A 25,308-nucleotide genomic window follows, 5' to 3' on the forward strand; every position below is an offset into this window, starting at 1 on the left:
AGGAGATTGGTGCTTCTGAATCTGGGGAGCGTAGGAGATTGTCAGAACAATCCGCCAGTGAGCACATAAAACATTGATCCCATGGCGAGAATGGCTGTCAGTAAGACGTGGATGGCTTCATGGCTTGCCGCCAACTCGGTCATTCACTTGGGTGTAGGTCAGCAGGCCTAGAAGCGCATCACAAGTTGCCTCGCCTTCACTCACAGCCCTCAAAGGCAAACGCTAAACAATTCAAGTCATGTTCGCAATTGATACGAAAACTCATCAAGAAAATTCAATCCCGCCCAGACTAGATCGTACAGGCTGTCGGCTCGTCAAGAACTTGCCATTAACAAAAGAAACCATTGACACTTGGACCAGCGGGAAAACAAATCCTCGTTACTCCGGTATATGCAAACAAAGGCGGGTCTCTCGCCTGCATCTTAGACTTTAGTAGCCGGCTCGCTTAAGCCTCTCCTTCTCGTCCAGTATGGACTCGTCATCATGAAGTGCCTCCGGCTGCGGCCCACGGTCCTCGTGCTCAACAGCAGTAGGCGCGCGGTTCTCATCGAAAACAGTGTCTCCAGGAGAAGGCAGGCGGCCTACTTCCTGGACGACAGTGTGGTCAAAGTCAGGGCGGCCCTCGATGGCCTTGAGGACCTCAAACAGGGGCTTGGCGCCCAAGGGCCACGCAACATCGCCGAGCAGGATTTTCTTGGCCGAGATGCCGCGCTCATTGTAGAAGACGGAGTTGGCGTCGGCACGGCTGACAATGATGGTGCCGTCGATCTGGACGCCGGCCCAGAGACCACGGCTCTTCATGTAGCTCCACATGGGTCGGACGGTCTTGCTGAGGGCGGCGTCAACGCTGGCACCGGTGCCGATGGGCCCAATGGCGATGGAGGCGTCACCGCCAAGGGATACACGCGGGTTGGTGAAAGCATTGACCTGAGCCGGGGTGTTGAGGACACAGACACAGTCGTAAATGTCGAGACCGAGCATGAAGCCGGCACCAACAGTGGAAACGACGAATGATGAGGGGGGCGACCAGGTGCCATCGGGGCGGCGGGCGACAACAAGACCGGAACCAGCGGCGAGAGAGCCATGGAAGGCACCGGCACGGATGACGTTGAAGATGGCGAGACCGGCACAGCTTCTCAAGACGGCATCCGGGATCTTGACCATGGACTTCTTGGTGATGCCAGTAGGGTGAATGGGGCCGTTTGCCTTGGGGGGCTGAGGAACACCGAGGCCTGCGGAATCAGGAATCAGGGACGTCCCGGTGGTATACTCGTCTGAAAAGGGATGTGACATACTGGTGAAAGAGTGAAGAATACGAGCAGCCTTGCCGCACTCCTTCTGCATGCTGGTAGGCCACCAGCCCTCGGCGCCAATGACATTGGCGGCCTTGTTCAACGGCCAGCCAGCCTTGCTGGTGATGGAGTGGAATTTCTGTCCAAAAGCGCTGGGCTTTCGAGGAGTAGGAGCAGACGAAGTGTTGTAGTCGGGGGCATGGGCATGCATGTTGGCGTCGAAGGTTGAGCTGGGCGTGAGACCAGTGGGAGAAGGTGTGTAGGCAGGAGGCTGTTGCTGTTGACCGGCTCGGTCGTTGTGGGTGGCGTTGCCGCCATTGTCACTCTTGATGCTGTAGGCAGTCATTGTGTAACTGTAGCTGGCGGTGTATGGAAGTCGTGAAATCCGGGTGTGTAGTAGTTATATGGTGATGTGGTGTTGGCTGGTTGGCGATGCAGGCGCTACTTATCTCTGCGGTATAACTAACTTCTGTCCTGATCTTCCAACCGACGACTGCACCAGCATTTTATATCTCAGTCCCTCGCTGCAGTGGTGCGGCGTCCTCGCTCACTCGGCCCTAAGCCGCGATGTCGTCGCAACGCGGATGCCAAACAGCGACAATCCCCGTCAACCCCCGTCGACTTCCATACCGCGACGGAGCTATGGGTCCCGGGGCGTCTTCGTGGGTGTCTAGTGGCTGAGCTCATTGGCTTTTAGACAGCGTGGTACGGATGTATCCCTGGCCGTGTCTGACCTTTGAGACCTTGAGGCGAGTGTGACGCGTGGACGACGAGGTGAAAGGCCGCCTCGTCTTCCGTGGCCGCGAGGCATGGCGCGAAGGCCGAGGACGAACGCGCCCGAGTTGCGAACAGGCAGGAGCGAAGCAGCCAACTGTCGCCTGCCTCGACAGTTTAGGTGTCCAAGGTGGGGAAGGTACTGGCTTACTTTTCCATGTGTCTCGTGGCTATCGCTTCTCAAACTCGCCATCGCACACCTTGGAGAACAGGAGACACGACGCCTTGCAACACATTCTCTCGTGACACTTGCGGCTTGGCACATCGGACAACCATACCAGTACTAATTGACGGAAGGGAGGACACTTGAGGTGCGTGGGATCATCGCCATCTTGCCAGATTCCTTCGCATTACTTCATTACAAACACGCAAAGTGCCTCATGTCTCGAGTTTGGTCACCAAATCCAGCAGCATGTCCTGGAAGCAGACGTCGCGGGTCCTTGACGACAGTTCATTTGGAGTTGGCTTCACACTCCGAGGACGAATACTCAAGCTCGGAGCAGTGGCGGAGAAGCCATGATGTCAGATTCGAATTACTGAAAGCGCTCTTGATCATAATCAGTATTATCGAGCAAGTGTTTGTTAGAACATGGTCGGATACGCCCAGCTACCACCGGCCGCTGTGATGCTCCAGCTCAACGACGGCTTATCAGTTTGGCCACCAGCAATACCACAGCATGGTGAGATGCTGCACGTCACCAGCCTGGTCCTTGGGGGTCTAGCCAACCGGGACGACTCCAACATTCAGCCTGCAAAGAAATTCGGATGACACGATCATATGCTTAGCAACATCTTTACTGTTTCCCCAAACGATGTGGTTGGCTGGCGGAACTCGCCTGGCTCAATCAGGAAGGTGACGTCTCCATCGCTCTCGATGCTCGGCCCGATGTGAATAAACAAGGACTCTAAAATAAGGGGCACGTATTATTATTGCGGATGCGTCAATTATGTATGAAACCGGTTTTTCCACGAACCGCTTCGGTTGACAAGTGCTTTGGCGCATAGTTGTTCAAGCACAAGCATGGGATTTGCGCCCTGGATAGATGCAGATGTCTGGCAATTTTGGTGGTCAGACGCACACTCGGTAGGGCAAAAACGCTGCTACTCTGTGAGCGCGCCACGAGTAACAACCTCGGAACTCTGATTTGAGTTTCCGCGACCCAGGCAGGCAGGGCGGGTTGACCTGTGGAGGCAGCTCAGTTGGCAACAGAGTTACAAAAACACAAGCAAGCCGCCCGACCTGGGGAAGCAAGGCAAGACCATGGGCAACTGTATGTCGAAGTCGTGGTCATAGCTATATACCACAATATGAAGTCCTCGTCATTGCTGGGCTTTGCAGCCCTGTCGTTTCCCTGCTCGTCGTCACGTCTCCCGTCTGCCGAGCTTGGCACGAGACAAGCCGGTTCATCATGGTTTCTGCCGAATCTGGACCATACTTCAGGTCCTGTGAGAGGATATGTGCCGAATCTGGTCAACGGTGCCGGACAGCCTAATTACACCTACCCCGTCTACAAGGCTGTCAACTCTGGCGACTCTCAGGGCCTCATTGACGCACTCTACTCGGATGGACCGAGTGGCGGTCAGCGAGACAACTGTTGGCTTGCCGGCCAACCACGAGTGATTTACTTGGCGCCGGGTAAATAACCTCTAGAGAGCCTGGTGATGCTGTTTCACCACCTACCAGAGAGCGGGGCGAGTTCTGACAAGCTTCTGCAGGAACATATACGCTTTCCTCCACGCTATTTCTAGACACCGACACCGTGATCATCGGCGATGCCTCCAGGCCGCCCGTTATCAAACCTAGCGCTGGATTCAACGGCAACTACCTCATCGTGGGTGGTCAGGGAGACGGTACGGATCGTCCGTGTGGCGGATCCGGCGGAGAGACGCATTTCTCAGTGATGAGTGAGACGAACTATCCTTCATGTCCCGTTACGAAGGGAAGAGAGCCGCTGACAAACTCGCAGTCAAGAACGTTATCCTGGATACTACGGCAAACTCGGGCAGTGCAAGTTTCACAGCTTTGAGCTGGGCTGTTGCTCAGAACTGCGCGCTGGTGTGTTTGTACATGGATGACCTAGTATCAACTAATGTACGGCTCTATCAGCTAACTCTGATGCCCAGGTAAATGTGAAGATCAACATGCCTCAGGGTGCCCATACTGGTAACGGACCTCAACCCCTAGCTAGAATTCCACAGCGCGACCGTCTGCTAATGCAGTTTTCATACATATATTTATGTATATAGGCATTGTTATGGGCGGAGGTTCGACAATCTCGGTTTCTGGTGTGCAGTTCAACTTTGGCAACGTTGGCTTGCATTGGAGAGGTAAGCGTGGTGATGATAGCGGCAAGATTCTGATCTGTGCCGGCTGATGCAGTATCGACAGGCCACCAACAGGGACAAATCAAGGGCATGACATTTAACAAATGCACAACCGGCATTCTGATCGACAGCGGCTTCACAATCAGTATATTTGCGCCGGTGTGTAACACCGTCGGCAACTGCATCGTCGTCAACTCGGGCAACGCCTGGGTCGCCGTCGTCGACGGGCAGAGCATCAACTCGGGCGACTTCTTCACCAGCCGGGTCGACTTCCCCAACTTCATGCTTGAGAACATCTCCAAGGACACCACCAACTCCAACATGGTCACTGTCGGGGGTAGCGTCAAAGTCGGCGGAGTGACGAGCTTGGGGACGTACATTTACGGCAACACTCGAGGCGCCAACCCAATTTACCAATCAGACCCGACTCCGAAGCCAGTCTCGAGACCGGCGGCCCTTGCTCCAGGTGGTAGGTATCCTGTAATCAATGCGCCGCAGTATGCGGAAAGGACGGCCTCGGATGTTGTGAACCTCAAAGACATGAAGCAGAACGGAGGCTTCAATCTGCACGGAGATGGTTCCGCCGATGATACGGCGGCGCTGCAGGGCGCTCTCAACACGGCAGCCAGTCAGGGAAAGATTGCATACCTGCCGTTCGGCATCTACAGAGTCACGTCGACCGTCACCGTACCCCCCGGCACCGAGTTGTACGGGGAAGCTTGGTCCACGATTTCTGCATCAGGCAGCGCCTTCTCGTCCGAGTCGAGCCCCAGACCGGTCGTGCAAGTCGGCAGCTCACCGGGCCAAAGGGGCACGGCGCGCATCCAAGACGTTCGCTTCACCGTCAACGAAGCGCTGCCCGGGGCCATTCTCCTGCGAATCAACATGGCGGGCGACAGACCGGGCGACGTAGCCGTGCTCAACTCACTCAACACCATTGGCGGCACCTGCGACACATCGGTCAGCTGCAGCAGCGAAGCCAACTGCCGCGCCGCCTACCTCGGGCTACACCTCGCGGCCGGGTCATCGGCGTACGTGGACAACTTCTGGTCCTGGGTAGCGGATCACGCCAGCGACGACAGCAACAAGGGCATCCGCACGGCGGTCAAGGGAGGAGTTCTCATCGAGGCCACCGCAGGAACGTGGATCACGGGCCTTGGATCAGAGCACAACTGGCTGTACCAGCTGAGCCTGCACAACGCCGCCAACGTCTTCGTCTCGCTCTTCCAAAGCGAGACCAACTACAACCAGGGCTCCCACGGAGCGCCGCTGCCAGGACGGCCCTTCAACGCCACTGCTTCGGATCCCGACTTCTCATGGTGCGGCGGCGGCGATGACGTGTGCCGGATGGGCCTCGCGCAGTACTACGTCGGCCGCAACAGCGGCATATACCACTATGCTGCGGGCAGCTGGAACTTTAGGTCGTTGACGGGCGTGGACCAGGGCCTGATGAACTATATTCAGAACACGGTGAGCAACGGGAACCTGCACGGGTACACTTCGGGGCCCAATACCGCCGAGGCCATGAGGCTGCCGAGTGGCGACGAGTTTGGAAACGGCGGCAAGGACGGCTATGGAGGGTCGTGGGGGACGCTCATTGCGGATGTCTCCAGCCAGGTGTAGGTCGCTGGGCAAGGTAAGTTATGATGGTGAACCCGGGTCTCGACGCTCGATATCAGACCCGACGCATGTTTACTGCGTGCTTGGGTACGTACCTGGCCAACCTCGAGGCCCGCGGAGTACTTGAGTACCCGATACCGTACCCTCACCGTGCATGCCCAGGTACACGCTACTTATCTAGTACCTTGCAGCACGGGCAAATAAACTTTCATTCCCTGACAAATAGCAAGCAGTACGCAGACAGTCATCGAAAATTCCACTCTCTACCTGTGTACTCTGTAGACTCGACCCTCCATGCAATGTTCATCCAAACATGTCTCATGCGTCATCACACCTTCCTTGCGGGGATGGCAATGGCGAGCTCCAACCAAAAGCTCAGCTCTCGCCTGAGTGACAAGGAGCGCCAGAGTCCAGACTTCAACCTCCCAGCTCTCACTGCCATCACCGCATCGCGTCGCCATAGCCCTGCCTCCCACCTCGACGTTTCTTCGTAAACAGTCCACGCCCAAGAGGCCAGGAAGCCAAGAACCAGCCCGCCAAACCCGGCAACAAACCGTCATGCCCGCCGCAGTGGAAACCAACACCACCCCCAACAACGGGGCCGTCTCGACCGCCGTGGCAAAACCGGCCGCAGGCGCGTCCTCGTGCCTCCGGCGCTCCGTGGACAGGGCCATCCCCCCGTCGTCGCGCCAGCGTGCGTACGAGACCGTCTCGGCGTTTGCGTCAACACGACCCATTCTCCTGGTGAGTACCAGTCTCGTCGCCAGCCCTGTGATGATGATGATGATGATGAAACGAAAAAGAAAAAGAAAAACAGCTAACACCTCGTCCCTGCCGGCAAGTCATTTCTCGTCGCGCAAGCGCTGCTATCTTTCTTCCCGCTCCTCCTGTTCGCCACCGTCTGCCTCTGCACCGTCGCGTTCGGCCTCAGCGCCGCCGTCGTCTTTGCGCTGTTCTGGATCGGCGTTGCGCTGCTCGTCCTCGTTCCCACGCTGCTGCTGACGTCGTCTGTTGCCGTCCTGGTGTGCGCCTGGGCCGTGGGCGGTTTCCTCGTCGCGAGGTGGCTCTACCGGCGGGCGGTGTCTGGCGAACGCGAACCCGCGCAGCGGCTGCAGGGCAACGGGAAGCAGGGGGGCCTTGTCGGGCCCGAGGACGTCAAGGCGGAGGATTAGGGAGCGGCCGGGCCAGGGAGTGGAACGACCTGATCGTGGGGGGGCTGGACATGATTTGTATTATAGATGCCGAAAAGGCTTTGACTTGGTCGAGAGTGCCGTGGTCCGTCGACGTCGTCGAGCGTGTACTTGGTCTCCCCGAGAGCAAGGGGCGCTCGCGGTGTCGGGAAAGCACAGTCACTCATTAGTAAAGATTGAATGAATGCAGAGAAGAATAAGCTCCGCGCTGGTATATCGACGCGTCACGGGAGCATCACTTGGCGTCATTGTCCACCGTCGTCATTCCGAGCAAACGGCAGGTCCAGGAAGTGCCAACGGACTCTATTGTCTTCCTCAACTGTGGAAACTCCCGAACCTATACACAATATTACATTACAAGTACAGACCCTCAGGCTCGCCCTCCTGCTTAGTACGCAACACACGCTCCCTGGCAGAACGGAAATCCGCCATTTGTACGCGCATGCGCCGCTCTCGTAGAGCCATCATACCAGCTTCCGAGCAAATTGCCTTGATGTCTGCGCCGGAGAGATCGTCCTTTTGCGAGATGAACTCTTCCAGGTCGACGTCATCGTTCAAGTTCATCTTGGATGTGTGCAGGGTGAAGATCTTTCTCTTGGTGTTTTGGTCGGGGTTCTCAAACAAAATCTTGCGGTCAATACGTCCTGGTCGGATCAGGGCAGGATCCAACGTATCGATCTTGTTGGTTGCCATGATGACCTTGACATCGCCACGGTCGTCGAAACCATCGAGCTGGTTGAGAAGCTCCAACATGGTTCGCTGCACTTCTCGTTCACCTCCAGACGTTGATTCGTAACGCTTTGTGCCAATAGCATCGATTTCGTCAATGAATACAATTGAAGGTGCATTTTCACCCGCAACCTGCTGTTGTTAGTCGATGCTAAAAAAAAGAAAAAGAAAAAAACAAGAAAACAAGTACGGGGGGAACCCCCTGTCATTCCAAGCAACATACCTGGAAGAGCTGTCTAACCAAGCGAGGACCATCACCCAAGTATTTCTGGATCAGCTCACTGCCAACAATGCGAAGGAAGGTGGCGGACGTCTGATTGGCGACGGCCTTGGCGAGTAACGTCTTTCCCGTTCCAGGAGCACCATAGAGAATGACGCCCTTTGGCGGCTTGATGCCCATCTCTTCATACAGCTCGGGGTGGAGCAGTGGCAACTCAACTGATTCTCTGACTTCCTGGATCTGGGACTCCAAACCACCGATATCTGCGTACGATTCTGTTGGAGCCTTGTCGAGTTTCATGACGCTGACAATGGGATCGGTGTCATCTGTGAGGACACCGACGATGCTGACAGTCTTATGGTGCAGCAAGACACTTGCACCCGGCTCGAGGAGGTCCTTGTCGACGAAGCTCATGATGCTGACATAATATTCTGGGCCGGTGGTGCTGCTAACGATCGCATGATCGTCATCAATAAGCTCTTCCAGTGTTCCAACGCCCATTGGACTTCCTCGCATATCGTCTACTCGCCCCCGCTCGTCGGCTAGTCTGTCTACGTCGGCATCTGGTCCGACAGCGGCTCCCTCCTTGGCCGCCTTGGCCTTTCGCAGTCGCTCTTGGTTTTCGACGTACTCCTCCTCCAAAAGGAGGTGGTCATGGATCCTTTGCATTCGCAGTAGTCGGAGCTTGCATCTGCTGGTAGGGTAGATGGCTGGCAGCTTGGCGGCGGCGCTAGTACCACCGGCCTTTCTCTTCTTGCGACCAACTCGAGTCGTGGGCCTTGGGGGAGGCTCGTACTTGGGCTTGTCCTTCTATACATATGTTGTTAAAAGGAGAAACGTGCACAAGACGCAAATACAACGTACCTTCTTGTCTTTTTCGTCACGGCCGTCACCACCTCCCATGCCGGATTGACCTTGACCCTGTTTCATCAAATGTCAGCAACGGTACGGAGATGATGCCACTTCAGCTTACCATCTTCGCGGATCAAGCTCGTAGAGCTTTTGAATCGATTATATGCAGGTTCAACAACTCTTTCTGGTTGTGAAATATGTGGTACAACTGACAATGAGTACGGGCTGGTCGAGGCGGGTGATGACGAGCTTGAGGGTAGGTTGCCGCGATCAGGCGCCAGAGAAACACGACAGCTCCGAGCTAGTCACGTGCCGTCGCTAGGAGATGTCACGTGCGCCCATCAGCTTGTAGTTTTCTCGCGTTCCTGGCCTCGGCACACCGCATCCGTTTCGCAATTCGTTTCGTGCTACATTTGCCAGAAAATTGAGATCGGAGCAAAATGTTGATTTGGAACGGAGAATCAGCCAGTCGTGGAACAGGATTACAATGTCAAGCGTCAAGGCGAAATGTTTGTTGAAAAAAGCCAGCATCAGAGCCTGATGTATCTACGCCAATGCACGTGTTTCCACGTTCGAGTAAGCCATGACATTTCAGATGTCGTGGCGTGCGGCGCTGGGGATTCACTCCGAATAGCGTGTCGTCGCTCAAATACAAGAAGCCGTAGCCTGTTTTTGCAATTATATTTGCCTGTGAAAGTACCCTCAGGCAGGGCAAACATGGAGTCGTTACTCACAAGTGCCTGGGCACTCAAGTAGGTACTGTAGGTACTTGGGCACCGAGGTGCTGAGTACCTCGGGACTCCAAGTAAGTACTGACCTCATGTCGCTGCAGCCTGCAGGTAATAGTAATAGCTTCGGGGTCCCCTCCTTTTAGCCACGGACGACTCGACTTCAGTACTTACCTACTTAAGGTAGGTACTTAAGTAATGATACGAACCCACCAGCAGCCAAGTACCAGTACTAAGCACCGAGGTCCATTCAACAGACCTGACCGTACCGTACTCGTACAGTATCTTTGATCAATGTCCTACTAATCCCACTTTCCAAACGGCGACACTCCTCCTCCCCTCTCTACTTTTTTCCCTTTCCTTGGCTTCGCATGCCGTGCCCTATTCTCTTCATACATTTCGAGTATATAATATCGACGTGCCTCGTGACCAACCCGCTACCAAATTTTGCGGCCTGCCTCATCGACCAGACAGTCAAATAGTCATCGCCGCAATGACGAGCAGCAGAGATCGTCGCGTGGCCAAAGAGCTTCAAGACATTCAGGCAGACAGGGATACTTCTGGAGTCTACGCTGCGCCCATCGACGGCGTCAACCTGAAGCACCTGAAAGGCACCATCTCTGGGCCTCCCGATACGCCGTACTATGGAGGCACTTTCATGATCGATATTCGAATACCAGACAACTACCCGTTCAAGTCGCCCTCCATGAGCTTCAACACCAAGATTTGGCACCCCAACGTCAGCAGTCAGACTGTACGTCACCACCCCAGCTACCATTACGCCCAAGCATCGTCGTCATGTTGACTTGGTACTCTTGATGCGTGCTCGTTCGAGGGGTCGAACTAATGCGACACCAGGGAGCCATCTGCCTAGACACTCTTGGTTCAGGCTGGTCACCCGTCCAGACCATCAAGACCGCCCTGCTATCGATCCGCATGCTCCTCGAAGTTCCCAACCCAAAAGATCCGCAAGATGCCGAAGTCGCGTGCATGCTCATGCAGCAGCCCGAGCAGTTTGCCCGCGTCGCCCAAGAATGGGCCATCAAGCATGCCGGCGCACCGAAACAAGAGCTCAATCTGAGCCAGTATAAGAGCAACGACGCGCCAAAAGGTGACGACGCAAGCAGGTGAGGAAATGTCATTGGCTGTTTTCCCCTTGCTCAATAGTCTCGAAACCACCCATGAAATGGCAAGGAACTAATTCGGTAATTTTGCAAACCACAGATACAAAGGATTTAGCAAGGATCTTGTTGATCGCTTCGTGAGCATGGGCTTCGATGTTGATGCTGTTGTCGACGCCTTCATTTTTGTCGGCATCGATCGTAACAGTGGACAAGACTATGAACTGGAGGAGGCGTACATGGGCGACATCACTGCGCGGCTCCTCGGCGAGCAGTGATCACTGGAGCGTGCATCAAGACCGGAAGACGGTGGTGGACATGAATCCACCCTGAGGACGAAATCACAAATTTATAGCATTAAGCAACTCTGGAAGCGAACTGCTGCATGGGAAGGGGAGTTTTGTTTCTCGGTTTGTCTTTTTCACTATTGAACGGGAACTCTTTTTTGTTTCGCCTGCCTTTTGGGGGGGAGCGTGTACTTTGGGGTGAGTGAGCTTCTTTCTGCAACAGAGCGAAGCGGTTGTCGAGCATGCGAGAAGGAGACTTGGAGTCTTGCGTCCGCTCGCGGAACGCTCCGACGGTAGATCTGTAGTCAGAACACTGACACCGGATCCAGGACACCAGATCCAGATGTTGCATTAACACATGGGGTAATATCGTCGTCCGTGTGCTGCTAGCAAATCAGAGAAGTGTGTATTGGATAGTCTTTACGCATCCGCAAGAGCAAATTTTAGCTTTTGCAGTTGGGGACTGGCGAGTTCTTTTTCGTCTTTCTTTTTTTCGCTATGAATCGCCAACCCGCCATATTCTATTTGATAGCTACGATAATAGAGAAAATTGCAAGTAGACCTCCTTGAAAACTGCTGGCTGGCGTCCGCGCCTCATAGATTCGGTCTTGGACAGCCACACCCAATTCCCGCCCAGCAAAGTCATTGTATACAAAATATTACAGCCTTACAACAGGTCTCGTCGGACAAACTCGTCATACAGCGCCTTACCAAGACCAGCAGGTGAACGCTCGACAATCACGCCGGCGGCCTCGAGGGCTTTGATTTTCGAGTCAGCACCACCCTTACCACCAGCGACAATGGCGCCAGCGTGTCCCATGCGACGGCCAGGAGGAGCAGAGATGCCGGCGATGAAACTGACGACAGGCTTGCCGCCACCGACGGTGTTTGCCTGCTTCAGGAATTCGGCGGCTTCCTCTTCGGCAGACCCACCAATCTCACCGATCATGATGATACCGTCGGTGTCCTCGTCCTCGGTGAAGACCTTGAGGCAGTCGACGAAGCTGGTCCCACTGAAAGGATCACCGCCGATACCAACCACGAGAGACTGGCCAAGACCGGCCTGAGTAGTCTGGTTGACGGCCTCGTAGGTCAAGGTCCCGGATCGAGAGACAATGCCGATGCGGCCGCGCTTGTGGATGAAGCCTGGCATGATACCGATCTTGCACTGGCCAGGTGCGATGATACCGGGGCAATTGGGGCCGACGAGGCGGGTCTTGGACTGAGATTTGAGCATGGAGGTGATGCGAACCATGTCTGTCACGAGTCACAGTCAGTACAGGTGTCAGGGCATTGTGGGTCCTCGACAAAGGGCCAACACACCGTGTTGAGGAATACCCTCAGTAATGCAGACGACGAGGGGAATCTCAGCCTGCAGAGCCTCCTCTATACCAGCAGCAGCAAGGGGGGGGCTAAGTGCTGAGTATTAGTAAGAGGTGGAATTTGGCATGAGGACATGAGCTTGTCCAGTCAGAACGTGTACGTACGGAACGAATAGAGCAGTGGCAGTAGCGCCCGTCTCCTTGACGGCCTCGCCGACATTCTTGAAGACGGGGAGGTCAAGGTGAGTGCTGCCGGCTTTCTTGGGGTTGGTGCCGCCAACGACCTTGGTGCCTAGGCGATATCAAAGTCAGCGGGTGGCTCTTGAAGGCATATATCGAGGTTTCGTTTCGCACCGTATTCGATGGCCTGCCGGGCGTGGAAGCTGTGCCATGGCTTGTCAGCTTGCAATTTTACATGGCAGGGGAAAAATTGGCCCGGCTAGGACGTACGTTCCCTGCTTCCCGGTGAAGCCCTGGAAGATGACCTTGGTGTCGCTATTGATGCGCAGGTTCTCGATGGTCTTGGAGTATGGAGACGACGAGCTGCTGTAGGTGCGGTTGGCGACGTGGCGGAGCGCAGCAGAGCGCAGCGCAGCCCGGGGAATGGCCTGCATGATGAGACTGGAGGGGAGAGAACGAACAGGTCGGACACACTGCACCTGCAACGCTTGGCCGGGGACAATGGATTGAGGAGCTCGAGTTTGGTTGAGCCGCAGCTTGCAAGACGAAAAGATGCCTGAACAAGAAGCAGAGCTTGGAACCCTTCCGGGTGCTCCCGGATTCCGGCAGGTGTCTTTTTCCGGGAAAAGCCTTGAGGGTGGATTTTCTTAGTGACCCCTTCGATGTTGGCCATCAATGCTCAATTACCGGAGGAGTACCCCGGTCCCTGGTTAGACTGCCTAGGGTAGTAGCATCCCGCACATCGCACATGCCTTCCTATTTTTGCTGGACTAATAACTAAACGTTTGTACGACTTCGCCCCACCATCGACATGAAAAATAAAAAGCTACGTACAGAGTAGTTCAACCGATCGCTTACTCTCACTCTCCGCCAGCTTTACGGCCGTTGTCGAACCAGGCGCGGGAACACGAACTTCTGTCGTCAACTTTGTATTCACGGACACCATCGAGTGCAGTACAACCATGGCTACAGCTACTACCGTGATCGCCACGGCGGTCCCCATGCCAAAGAAGAAGGGTGCTGACCTCGCGCCAGAGAGCGAGCGCTTCCTGCGCTGCTGTGCTGATGTTGCCAATGCCTTGATCGAAGACCACGAGTCAACCAAGGATGGCAAGGCCGGCCGGGATATCAACCTCAACTCGCTGCGATCCAAGCTGGCCAAGAAGCACAAGCTTGCCAACATCCCTCCTTTGACTGCTATCATTGCCGCCATCCCGGAACATTATAAGAAATACATTTTACCCAAGTTGATCGCGAAGCCCATCCGTACGACTGGTCCGTTCCTTCAACAATATGACACGCTGTGCTGACACGCGCCACAGGAACCTCTTCTGGTATCGCCGTCGTTGCTGTCATGTGCAAGCCTCACAGATGTCCCCATATCGCGTACACAGGTAACATTTGCGTCTACTGCCCTGGTGGGCCCGACTCCGACTTTGAATACAGCACCCAGTCTTATACCGGATACGAACCTACCTCGATGCGAGCCATTCGCGCCCGATACGATCCCTTTGAGCAAGCTAGAGGACGTGTGGATCAACTCAAGTCGCTAGGTCACTCGGTTGACAAGGTCGAATACATCATCATGGGAGGAACGTTTATGTCGCTGCCCGAGTCATACCGAGAGGACTTTATTTCGCAACTTCACAATGCCCTGAGCGGATACCAGACGTCGAAAGTGGATGAAGCCGTTGAGGCTGGCGAGATGAGCAACGTGAAGTGCGTTGGAATTACCATTGAAACACGACCAGACTACTGCCTTCAGCCGCACCTTTCGGACATGTTGCGGTATGGTTGTACCAGATTGGAGGTCGGCGTCCAGTCTCTTTATGAGGACGTTGCACGAGACACAAACCGGGGGCACACTGTCGCGGCCGTGGCAGAGACTTTCTGCCTCGCCAAGGATGCTGGATTCAAAGTCGTCAGCCACATGATGCCGGACTTGCCCAATGTGGGCATGGAGCGGGATATTGATCAATTCCGTGAATATTTTGAAAACCCTGCCTTTAGAACTGACGGCCTGAAAATCTACCCTACCCTGGTCATTCGAGGAACTGGCTTGTACGAGCTGTGGCGTACCGGCAGGTACCAAAACTACACACCAAACGGCCTGATCGACCTTGTTGCTAGAATACTTGCCCTCATCCCCCCGTGGACCAGAATCTACCGCGTCCAGAGAGATATTCCCATGCCTCTTGTCACTTCTGGTGTGGAGAACGGCAACTTGCGGGAGCTGGCGCTTGCCAGAATGAAGGACTTTGGAACCACCTGCCGAGACGTGCGGACCCGAGAAGTGGGCATTAATGAGGTGAAGAACAAGATTCGACCAAACCAGATTGAGTTGGTTCGCAGAGATTATACAGCCAATGGTGGCTGGGAAACATTCCTTGCCTACGAAGACCCCAAGCAGGACATTTTGGTGGCTTTGCTGCGCCTGAGAAAGTGCACGGAGAGGTACACGTACCGCGAAGAGTTGACAAGTCAGCCCACCAGCATGGTACGGGAACTCCACGTCTACGGAACTGCGGTGCCAGTCCACGCCCGTGATCCCAGAAAGTTCCAGCACCAGGGTTTCGGTACCTTGCTCATGGAGGAAGCCGAGAGAATTGCTCGCGAGGAGCATGGCAGCGAGAAGATCAGCATCATCTCTGGTGTTGGTGTCCGAAGCTACTACAAGAAACTAGGCTACTGGCTGGACGGTCCCTATATGAGCAAATGGCTGGATGGCCGGGATGAGGACGGCAATCAACAATTGCAGGCTGACTGATGCATGGACCTGGTTGCAATGGCTGATTTCGTACATGACTGGCGTACGCTGTGTGGGCTTCCAGCATGGAACGCGATGGCGCATAGGAGTTGGAAACCGTCAAGAACTGGGTCTGTTCTGGTGGCAGACACGTCCCGGGGACATGCCATGTCTCCGCAAGCCGGCATCAAGCTCAATCAAAGGCATTAGAAGCACTCGGGCTCAATCAATATACGTAACCACGTACTTGATCTGAAACGAGTCCTCACCGAGTGTTGGGACGGCTGCAGGGAGGTGCCAATCCCGTGGTGACATTCTGAGTCATCAATGATGAGCTATTGGCTCTGGGGTTGCCAATTAACTACAGCAAGCGATTGATTGACCAACGCGGCATCAAAGCTTCCCCGCTTCCAAAGACCGGACTTACATCATGGCTTACCGGTTCACCGTTCACCATGACTCTTCGAAAAGCACACGTCACGATCATGACTTCCGCTGCAGCAGAAACTGATCCCTCAGCCAACAACAACAGCATCCCCGATATCTTGATCAAGCCTTGGAAACTGCCTCCCCAGAAAACGTATATTCTCCAGAACGCCAACATTGTTGACTCAGCCAGCGGCTCTATACACAAAGGCCAGACAATCAAACTTGATCAGGGAGTGATTACAGCAGTTGGTCAAGATGTCCCGCCAAGTTCCGGGGACGTGCTTGTCGACGTCTCGGGCAAGTTCATCTGCCCAGGACTCATCGACTGCCACGTTCACCTCACGTCAGTCGCCGGCGATGGCAGCCTAAGCGCAGGCATTTCGGCCTCAGAACCGGCCGTTTCGTATTTTCGCCAGCCGTTTCTTTGCAACCAAATGCTCAGCCGGGGGTTTACTTCAGTCCGAGACACGGGCGGCGCGACTCTGGCGCTCAAGGAAGCCATCGAGGACGATGTATTTCCCGGCCCCAGACTCTTCATTGCCAACAAGGCCCTGTCCCAGACCGGAGGCCACGGCGACATGCGAGGTGTTCACGACAAGCAGAAATGCTGCGATGGTCATGGCGCGCTGACCGACGTCGTCGACGGTGTGCCTGGCTGTATCCGGTCCGCCAGAGAACAGCTTCGCACCGGCGCCGACTTTATTAAGATCATGACGGGAGGCGGCGTTGCATCGCCAACAGACAAGTTGGAGAACATCCAATTCACAGCGGCCGAAATCAGGGCCATTGCCGAAGTCGCCGACACGTACGGCACATATGTCACTGCTCACGCATACACGCCTAGAGCCATCCGCCACGCCGTGGACAATGGCGTCAAAGGAATCGAGCATGGCAACTTGCTTGATGCAGACACGGCGCGGTACATGGCCCAGAGGGGCATCTGGCTCACACCTACGCTCGTCACCTACGACGCCATGGGATCGGACAAGTACGCCGGCTTCCTGCCCCCCGCGAACCGCGCCAAAAACAAGGCTGTCCTCGGCAAGGGTCTCGAGTCCCTGCGCATCGCTGAACAGGCGGGCGTCACCATCTGTCACGGCTCCGACCTCCTGGGTCCGCTTCACGAGGAGCAGAGCAGGGAGTTTGGCATCCGAGCCCAGGCGTTGAGCAGCAAGACAGTCTTGCAGGGTGCCACCGTCGACGCAGCCAAGCTTTTGCGACAGGACAAGTTTCTGGGTCAGATTAAGAAGGGGTTTGCGGCTGACTTGCTCATTTTAAACGGCAATCCACTCCAGGATGTGTCAATACTGGACGAGCCCGAGAAGACGATTTTGGCCGTCATGAAGAATGGGCGCGTGTATGCCAGCCGATGGGGGAGGTTGCCCAAGGATGTCATTGCGTCGACCCAGAGTTTGATCGAGTAGCGCCGTTCACCGCTCAATGGGCTGTAATTCGGACGTCTTTATAATAGTATATGTGTTGTTATTATCCAGCCAACTCTGCGGCATATACTATGCATACGTCCAGCAGTCCCACAAGACGTCTTTTCGGTCGGTAGGACCCCAGGGAATTGACAAGTCATGATTGCATGATCCTGATGGAGAGTATCGCATATTAAATGACGCACCCGGCGGGGGCTTATTGAAAGCCGAGCAGATGCCGCATGGGGTCGGAGCAATGCTGGGCTACGTTGCTCTCTCACCCCCGTCGACTACCATCTTCCCTGCCATGCTTTGGCGCAGTATTTTTGTTACGCCATCTCTTGCCTATGGGCACTTTTGCTTCCTCGCGTAATTCGACCGCCTTTAGCCTTGGATGAGAGCCATAGGAGCATACGTGGCTTGGCAGGCTGCGGGGATTCACAAGATGGGAAGGATTCAAGGTTATATTCATCCTAGGTCCATCACTGACACCACAAGTAGTGGCGTGCATTCAATGCTACCTAATTCGACGTCGTACATTGCAGGTTGGGAATTCGTACAACAATTGTGAGTAGATTAGCCGACATTGGCCATGTCAACCGCTCGCTCGAGTTGTATGTTCAAGGCAAAGGCTGCCTCTGGACATAGGACGCATGCGGCTCGATCAAGGAATACGACGCTTGGATTTGCCGTTGCCGTGCAGCGCTCCTGATCCCTGAACGCCAAGCGCCCCGTGGAAAGTCTGATGCAGTTTGCGCATGGATTACTGTCTCGGCCATGTTTTTTGGCGCAAGTAATGTAGGGATACATCATGCTGGATCGTAAGCGGTATACATGACTGACAAACAACCAGCGGACAATGAAGACTATAAAATCAGCATATTTCCCACGAGAAACCTGGGCGCCACAGCAACAGACCAGACCGCCGCTTTTTCCAGTGCTTACTCCATCGCAGCACCCTCCTTGGGTAGCGAAATATCGGCGTACCGTTCGTTGTCTCTTAAGCCCGCCTTGCAGGATGTTTTGCAGGACTGCTTTTGGTTTTGCGGCCCTCGCTGCAGCCAGTGCTTCCATTGCTGCAGACGGTTATGCCAAGGCCCTTGAGATCAGATGTTCGTCAACGCCGCTGGCACTTCATAATGCTCGGTCTCAACTAACTGCCGTCAGGGGGCGGCGCTCCCATATCTGACACGGACTTTGACAACCTCAAGTTTTACTCGCAGCACTCAGCTGCCGCATACTGCAACATTCGTGTCCCCAACGGCCATGTAATCACATGCGGAAACATGGCCTGTCCCCTTGTTGCGCGTAACAGGCCTACAGTAGTAGCAACTGTGGTGTGAGTCCATTTTCAGTCCCGACATACAACTCGGCCTCTGACGCACCGCCAGTGGCGCTCTTACTGGAGTCGGTGCCTATGTAGCCATTGACTATGTCCGTATGGAAATCGTCGTGTCCATCCGCGGCAGCAATAACATCCGCAACTACATCACCGACCTGGTCTTCCCCTGGAGCGATTGCCCCTTTACGTCGCAATGCAAGCTTCACATCGGCTTCGCACAGGGCTGGAACGAGATCAAGGCGTCCGTCGGCAGGGCTATAGCCGTCTCCCGGAGAGGGAACCCGAGGTTCACCGTTGTGTTTACCGGGCACTCCCTTGGAGGAGCCGTGGCGACCATTGGCGCAGCCTACCTCCGCAGCGGTGGTCTGCCGGTGAACCTGTATACATACGGAGCGCCCCGTGTCGGCAACGAGCGGTTCGCAAGCTGGTTCTCCAACGGTATACAGGGCCGCCAGTGGCGCGTCACGCACGAAGATGATCCTGTCCCCCGTCTTCCCCCCATCCTTGCCGGCTACCGCCACATTAGCCCGGAGTACTGGCTTACTGGAGGAAATGGCGGAAACACGTACAAGACGGACTATACCGTCTCCGACGTCAGGGTCTGCGAGGGCGCTGCCAGCATTGGGTGTAACGCGGGCCGCGATGTCACCGACATGTACGCGCATCTGTACTACTTTGGCAGCACGGCTTCGTGCGGCAGTTTACCGTTGCAGCTAAGGGATGTGGACGGACAAGACGGTCCCCTGCCCGAGGACATTAGCCGTCGACTTGCTGCTTGGAGTCGTAGGGACCAGGAGAGTGTGAAGAATGAGGGTATCTAGGGGGCATCTAGTTGCTCATGCAGGTGTGATTTGTCGACAGGGCTCCAGATTGATGGATCAGGGGGAGGTTGCACAAGCACGTGCCGTGGACAACGGGGACGGCCACAATCAAGCGGGAAGCGAGACGCATGTTATTTTTTTATTCTGCTACTCCGTACATATTATATAATAATATCGCTTGCGTCGGCGTGACTTGCTCTCGTCATGTGCAGAGAGACTGTTTCGTCCCCTATTCGGTCCTTGTCCTTGCCCCAAGCTTCCCCGTGCGGCCCATGGCAGAAAAAGCCCCAAACCCCGAGTTCTTAGTCATCAATCTCCCACCGCCCATCTCGTCAACTTCACCTCAGCTTGGCGCAAACTCACGTCAACACCACATCAACCGCGACAAGCCCAGCCGCCGGCCGGGGAAAGGTCGAAAAGCGCCTCTCACACCATCAGCATGAGCTGCCAACGCCATGCCAGGCCGCAATGATGCAGCTCCCCCGTGGGCGCCGCCGACCTGGTCCCCCGAGCCGTCCATGGGCGTGTTGCCGGTCATCACCAACCCAGAAGACTATCCCGACCGCGCGCCCAGGAGCAACGCTGCGACGGCGGCCTCGGCAGCCGGCGTCCGCGCGCTGAGCGCCCAGGTCGTTGCCTTCTACTTCCGTGCCCCGGCAAAGGCCTTCTTCCGGACCCGCGTCGACTACCTGGCGTACGCGCGGACCGTCCACCACGAGCAGCTCAGGAGCATGTTGGACGCCGTCGCCAGAGACCAGCCGGCCTCCAAGACGACGCTGTTGCTGCGCCACGCCTGGATCTGGATGAGAAGCACCACCCCGGGGGTCCTGACGTCGGCCGTCAAGCAGCAGGGATGGGGCGTCATCCCGCACCAGATCCTGCCGCCTCTCGTCGCCAACGTCGGCGTCGGCGCCGTCCTGTACACCAGCTATTTACACATCCTCGGCCGCCTGCACGAGGAGAGCGCCAAGGCCACCGCGCGCGTCTACCCCCCGCCGTCGCCGGCGCACACGTTCGCGGCGGGCCTCCTCGCCGGCGGCCTCCAGAGCGTCCTCGCGGCGCCCCTGGACGCGCTCCAGGCGCGCTACGACCACCACGACATGATGCCCAGCGACGGCGGCAACCGGCCCCGGAGTATGTGGAGCTTCGGCGCGGAGAAGCTGCGAGAGATTGGGCTCCGGGGCATCTTTGCCGGCTGGGGGCTGTCGTTTGCAAAGGACAGCCTGGGCAGCGCCGTCTTCTTCAGCACCTTCGAGTACGTCAAGGCCCAGGGCTACTACCGCTTCGTGACGTGGTACTACGGCGGCCTGGGCCAAGACACCGTCGACCTGATGGCCGTGAAGCGACCGACCCAGCAGGACGAGGACGGCCAAGTCGCCGTCATCCGGCCACACTACGCACTCGAGCCCATGTTCCTGCTCGTCGCCGGCTCCGGCGCCTCCTTTTCCCAGCAGCTCCTCCTGCACCCCCTGACGCACCTCCAGGTCAAGCACTGGGACCACCTGGAGGACCTGGACGACAAGGCGGCCAGGTACAGGGCGTCGAGGGCCGCGAGCCGAGACCGAGACCGAGACCGAGACAGGCCCCCGCGGCGGTGGAGGATGCTCCGGGCCTACTATCACGCCTACCGGGAGACGTGGGCTGGGTGCACGGCCGAAGCGGCCGCCGAGGGGCAGCGCCTGGCGAGCTGGTTGTACCGCGGCTTCTGGTGGAACACCGTCAGGCAGGTCCCCAGCACCAGCGCGGGCTTGATCATCTTCGAACTGATACGGCGCAAGTACGGATACGGCGCGGACCAAGTCCGCATCACAAAGGACGGGTACGACATCCTGCTCAGCTAGAGGCGCTGGGTGCTGGGTGCTGGGTGCTTGGAACGCGGCCGTGCATGTATGTGCCAGCGTGCCGTGTAGGCTTCGGCATCGTCCATGCAGTATATATCGGCGAGGAGCGACCACGAGCTCCGATTTGTACATGTATATATGACCTGGCATCTCCCACTATCCGTGCCCGTCCCCAAGGCCATGCATGGCCCCATGATGAACATGGCCGCTCCAAGATGAATGGACGGCTGGGCGTAAAGCCTCTGTGACAAGACTGCTGCACAAGCACAGCCTTCCCGCCCCCCCCCAGTTTGCCTCTCACCAAGATCAAGTCCGCGTATGGGGACAGCTTCCAACTCCTGTGTCAGCCAGCACATGTAGGCCCAGACAAAGAGACGAACGCGCCACTGGAGTGCATCACACGGGTAAACACTCTTGGGCCCCTGTGCCGCCGACCAAGCGGTACCTCCGGACGGAGCACCGGTGCAGGCCCAGTATAGCCAAGTCAGGAGAATGTAAACCACTCCACGGGGTCGTCCATCGACGCCGTCGTCACAGTCACGTCAGGGCCACACGAACAAGACGAGTAGTAACAGAAAAATGTCGTCAATCAAGTCCTACGAACCTTCCTGCTTCCTCCCTCAGCACCCTCGGCCCCTCTGTATACATGCCACAGGTTCTCCAGTCCCCCTCCCCCCCCATCCCGCCCCAACCGTGCAAAAGATCCTTCAACTCCATTTGCAAAAAGAACCCGAAAAAAAAAGAAGAAGAAGAAGAAAACTACATCCAGATTTAAGGTGTCTTCGCGCACTGACTACTCGAAGCACCATGAAAACAATGTCAAGCTGGCCCAGCCCGTCGCAGTCATCAGCCTCGTCCGGAGGGGCCGCCCGAGTCCGCTTGCTGCTCGCGGTCTTGGTTTTGCTTCCTGTCCTTCCGAGCCTTGATGACAAGGTCGGCCATGATCTGGATGTGATCGGCCGGGAAGTGCCAGTTGGGGAAGGCAGGCATTCTTTTCAGATACTCGGCGTCCGGGGGACCAAGCAATTCCACAACCTCCAGCGTGTTTGTCGAATACCAAATGTAGTCAATGACGTCGGCAAACCCGGGCGTGTAGTTTGTGAACGGCATCTCGTCTGCTGTTTTCTTTGTGTGTGCATAGGCATCCCTCAGGCTGAAGGGATGCTCGATACCGTCTCGAGTGAAACTGCCGTACTGGTAGCTGTTTAGCTCCAGGTGGTCCGGAGGCACTCTCCCCATGGACATCAGGTCGTACACAGATGAGCCCTCGGTCGAGTTGAAGTCGCCACACACCAGGAGCGGTATGTCTGTGTTGGTCCGGTACTCCTGGCTTGGGCCGGGTTCTGCTTGTGGCGCCGGAGCCTCGGCATCGTCGGGCAGGGGCACTGTGATCATCTTTTTGTCCTTGACTGCCGGCCACCGGGCATACTTCTCGGCCAGCTTCGTGACGTGCTCCATAAGGATACCGGTCTGGATAACCTTGACATCTGCTAGAGCAGAGTCCCATGTAAGATGTACATTGACCAGGATGATACGAGCCCCAGTGAGGCGGGATTCAAAGAAGCAAATAACGGCAATATTGTCTTTCGGCATTACTCTGTTGAACACGTCGTGTTGGTTCTTCATATCAGGCCGGTTGATGGCGATGGTGGCAAACTCGATGAGTTGCTTGTCCAGCAGGATAAACTTGCTTTGCTTGTAGAACACTGCGCATCCGTCCACCGTCTGGGCATCTTTCTCCGACATGGTCTTGGCACGGGACTTGGGCCAGTGCACGCCCTTGTAATCCATCTGCGCCAGCTCAGGGCTCAGATCCTCCTTGAACGCATCTGTTGACACCTCCTGCAAGCTCAAGAAATCGGCATCTCGCAATCGCAGTTCATCCAAAATACAGCCCTTGCGATATTCCCAGTTCAACGCATTCGTTGGCGTGTAGCCGTAGGTTTGCGGCGTCGCATATTTATCGCATAGAACATTCCAGGAGAATACTTTGATTCTTTCCAAGTTTGGAGAGACATCCTCTTGTATAACGATTTCCTTTCGAGGGGAGGGGGGATTGGGAACTAGTTGGATGGATTAGGCTCGTTAGCAAAATGGTCGGCGTCATTGACATCTCATCCGCAAAAATGACGGCAGCATCATACCTGGTGCTCCCTCTTTCAGCGTATTGATCACACTTTTTGTGCCCTTTTCCATAATCTCCTGCTTCCAGCCAGGGTCCAGCGGATTTCCTTCGATTCCCAGCATTTCCAACTGATGCAGCGAGCCGAGTTCGAACGGAAGATCTCGGATCTCATTATTGAAAAGCAGCAGGGTCTTCAGGTATGTACACATGCCAAGTTCAGCCGGCAGCTCGGATATTTGGTTGTACGAAGCGTCGAGATGACGCAACTGCCTTAGCTCACCGATGAGCTTGGGGAGCCGGAGAAGCTTGTTCGAGGCAATGAAGAGCTCGTTCAAGAACTTGTACTGAAACAGCTCAGGTGCCAGGTTGCGAAGGCCTTGACCGGACATATCCATGTTGTGCCAGTCTTGTCTGTTTGATTCTCTATCGACCGCATACGGTCGTCTCCGGTCTTCGGGATCGTTCTCTCCGTCCGCTTGGGTCCGTCCGCTCGTGGGCGGTGGGCCCCCGATGCCTCTATTCTCAGATGCCTTGAGTCTCGCGTAGTAATGAGGCTGTTGTTGGTCGGTCATGGCTGAATGAGCTCGTTCCGCCTCCTTCTGCATACGCAACTGCTCCTGCCACATCTCGTTCTGGGGTGCTTGGCCACTTCGTGGGTTAGCTGCGTGGCCGTTTGACAAGACATTCGAGTTGAACGCGTTAGGAGTCGAGAGACCGCTGGACCCGAAGGACGTGTGGTGGGCGAGACCGTTCACCGAGGGTATGCCATGATCATGCTGAAGGCCTTGCTGATGCTGGGGCTGAGTTTGATGTTGATGCTGAGTATGCTGTTGAAAGTTGTAAAGCATATTCGGCAATCCTCGACCCGCCCCATTCAGCCGGGTATTGTGGCCCTGCTGATGGTTTTGGGAGTACATGCCGTCGAGGGAGGTTCCCAGCAGACAAGTGCAACCGAATTGACGAAAGCTTGCCGGTACACCACGCGGCAGCGAGAACTGACTGGTCTGCTTAGCAGTGCCAGCCCTTGTTAGTGAAAGAATATGTTTGTCGATTCACCGAAGCTCAGCGGTGACAGCATCGGTGTTCTGACGGAGAGCTGTTGGCGTGCGGTTCTGAAGCTACTGGGGAATTGTCGAGCGGGAGGGTTGTTCGGTAGCTGATCTTGTGTTGATGGGAGGGGAGGGTGGAATATGAGGCTCGCGTTTGCGCATGGGCTCGGGTAATCCAAGACTTCTGCATATGCCGCTGTGAGAGCCCAGAACTGTTGTGTATGTCGCGCGCTGGCGCTCAATGCCACATCGGAGGTGGAGGAGGAGGAGGTTGGTGGAGTCGCAATGGGATGGATGCCTAGGTCGAGAGAGGTCGAGATGTTTTCCAGATGGCAACGTCGAGTCGCTGTTGCGATGAGTGGCGAGAAGCTCTAAGCCTCAGCTGTTCGCTCAGTTTGGAAGTGTATGCTGTTGCAAGGGGGGAGGAACAGTTAGCTTGATCTGCCCTTGAGGGTCAAGACACGAAGCCAGGTTTGGGATTCGGCAGCTCAACAAACCCCTGCAACATGATGTAGGAAGGCACATACAATAAAGATTGGACGGGATGACGTGCTATAATCATTAAATAAACCAACAGATACTTTGGCAGAATAATAGTGGTCAATATCGAAGCGATAACCCAAGATCGTCGTTGTCGTCGATGTTGGAGATGGCATCGGCGACAATCTGTGTTGGAGCAGCCGTTGGTTAGTCACGTGCAGCATCAGGAACCGCAGGGGCCGTGCGTCGAGTTCGCCAAGGTCACGTGTGAATTAGCGATCACGCCTAAAAGGGTAAAAGGGGACGCCAGTTTGACGTCTGTTCTTGAGGCGTGATGATGCGTGCGCGGCTATGCCAGAAATCTTCTTCAGGAAAAAGGGGTGCAGCGGATGCCGGATTGATAAAATCGCAACA

General features: G+C 55.8%; 10 protein-coding genes across 10 annotated transcripts; 6 read left to right on the plus strand and 4 right to left on the minus strand.

Moving 5' to 3' along the window:
- Positions 1 to 429: 429 nt before the first annotated feature.
- On the minus strand, positions 430 to 1,638 carry MAM_04832 (DUF500 domain protein; the record flags this gene model as incomplete). Its single annotated transcript, XM_040823630.1, has 1 exon — positions 430 to 1,638. The coding sequence occupies one exon, from the start codon at positions 1,636 to 1,638 to the stop codon at positions 430 to 432; it is 1,209 nt and encodes a 402-aa protein (XP_040678301.1).
- A 1,736-nt stretch (positions 1,639 to 3,374) lies between these two features.
- Positions 3,375 to 6,014, plus strand: MAM_04833 (endoglucanase; the record flags this gene model as incomplete). The annotated part of the gene is made up of 6 exons (XM_040823631.1): positions 3,375 to 3,702; positions 3,816 to 3,917; positions 4,034 to 4,122; positions 4,191 to 4,230; positions 4,314 to 4,394; positions 4,447 to 6,014. The coding sequence occupies 6 exons, from the start codon at positions 3,375 to 3,377 to the stop codon at positions 6,012 to 6,014; spliced, it is 2,208 nt and encodes a 735-aa protein (XP_040678302.1).
- Positions 6,015 to 6,877: 863 nt separating this feature from the next.
- On the minus strand, positions 6,878 to 9,126 carry MAM_04834 (proteasome regulatory particle subunit Rpt2; the record flags this gene model as incomplete). The annotated part of the gene is made up of 5 exons (XM_040823632.1): positions 6,878 to 7,227; positions 7,570 to 8,062; positions 8,154 to 8,960; positions 9,015 to 9,071; positions 9,124 to 9,126. 5 exons carry the CDS (start codon positions 9,124 to 9,126, stop codon positions 6,878 to 6,880), a joined length of 1,710 nt encoding a protein of 569 aa, XP_040678303.1.
- A 1,097-nt stretch (positions 9,127 to 10,223) lies between these two features.
- MAM_04835 (Ubiquitin-conjugating enzyme/RWD-like protein) lies at positions 10,224 to 11,129 on the plus strand (the record flags this gene model as incomplete). The annotated part of the gene is made up of 3 exons (XM_040823633.1): positions 10,224 to 10,484; positions 10,589 to 10,857; positions 10,955 to 11,129. 3 exons carry the CDS (start codon positions 10,224 to 10,226, stop codon positions 11,127 to 11,129), a joined length of 705 nt encoding a protein of 234 aa, XP_040678304.1.
- Positions 11,130 to 11,805: 676 nt separating this feature from the next.
- On the minus strand, positions 11,806 to 13,074 carry MAM_04836 (succinyl-CoA ligase alpha-chain precursor; the record flags this gene model as incomplete). Its single annotated transcript, XM_040823634.1, has 5 exons — positions 11,806 to 12,395; positions 12,462 to 12,550; positions 12,626 to 12,752; positions 12,815 to 12,843; positions 12,911 to 13,074. The coding sequence occupies 5 exons, from the start codon at positions 13,072 to 13,074 to the stop codon at positions 11,806 to 11,808; spliced, it is 999 nt and encodes a 332-aa protein (XP_040678305.1).
- Positions 13,075 to 13,602: 528 nt separating this feature from the next.
- On the plus strand, positions 13,603 to 15,407 carry MAM_04837 (histone acetyltransferase; the record flags this gene model as incomplete). Its single annotated transcript, XM_040823635.1, has 2 exons — positions 13,603 to 13,906; positions 13,963 to 15,407. The coding sequence occupies 2 exons, from the start codon at positions 13,603 to 13,605 to the stop codon at positions 15,405 to 15,407; spliced, it is 1,749 nt and encodes a 582-aa protein (XP_040678306.1).
- Positions 15,408 to 15,841: 434 nt separating this feature from the next.
- MAM_04838 (Amidohydrolase 1) lies at positions 15,842 to 17,239 on the plus strand (the record flags this gene model as incomplete). Its single annotated transcript, XM_040823636.1, has 1 exon — positions 15,842 to 17,239. One exon carries the CDS (start codon positions 15,842 to 15,844, stop codon positions 17,237 to 17,239), a length of 1,398 nt encoding a protein of 465 aa, XP_040678307.1.
- A 1,015-nt stretch (positions 17,240 to 18,254) lies between these two features.
- On the plus strand, positions 18,255 to 19,399 carry MAM_04839 (lipase; the record flags this gene model as incomplete). The annotated part of the gene is made up of 3 exons (XM_040823637.1): positions 18,255 to 18,348; positions 18,404 to 18,575; positions 18,628 to 19,399. 3 exons carry the CDS (start codon positions 18,255 to 18,257, stop codon positions 19,397 to 19,399), a joined length of 1,038 nt encoding a protein of 345 aa, XP_040678308.1.
- A 455-nt stretch (positions 19,400 to 19,854) lies between these two features.
- On the plus strand, positions 19,855 to 21,240 carry MAM_04840 (mitochondrial carrier protein; the record flags this gene model as incomplete). The annotated part of the gene is made up of 1 exon (XM_040823638.1): positions 19,855 to 21,240. The coding sequence occupies one exon, from the start codon at positions 19,855 to 19,857 to the stop codon at positions 21,238 to 21,240; it is 1,386 nt and encodes a 461-aa protein (XP_040678309.1).
- An 846-nt stretch (positions 21,241 to 22,086) lies between these two features.
- On the minus strand, positions 22,087 to 24,213 carry MAM_04841 (Glucose-repressible alcohol dehydrogenase transcriptional effector; the record flags this gene model as incomplete). Its single annotated transcript, XM_040823639.1, has 2 exons — positions 22,087 to 23,303; positions 23,385 to 24,213. The coding sequence occupies 2 exons, from the start codon at positions 24,211 to 24,213 to the stop codon at positions 22,087 to 22,089; spliced, it is 2,046 nt and encodes a 681-aa protein (XP_040678310.1).
- Positions 24,214 to 25,308: the final 1,095 nt, after the last annotated feature.

Source organism: Metarhizium album (genome assembly GCF_000804445.1).
Source record: "Metarhizium album ARSEF 1941 chromosome Unknown scaffold_11, whole genome shotgun sequence".
In the NCBI taxonomy this organism is placed as follows: Eukaryota; Fungi; Ascomycota; class Sordariomycetes; order Hypocreales; family Clavicipitaceae; genus Metarhizium; species Metarhizium album.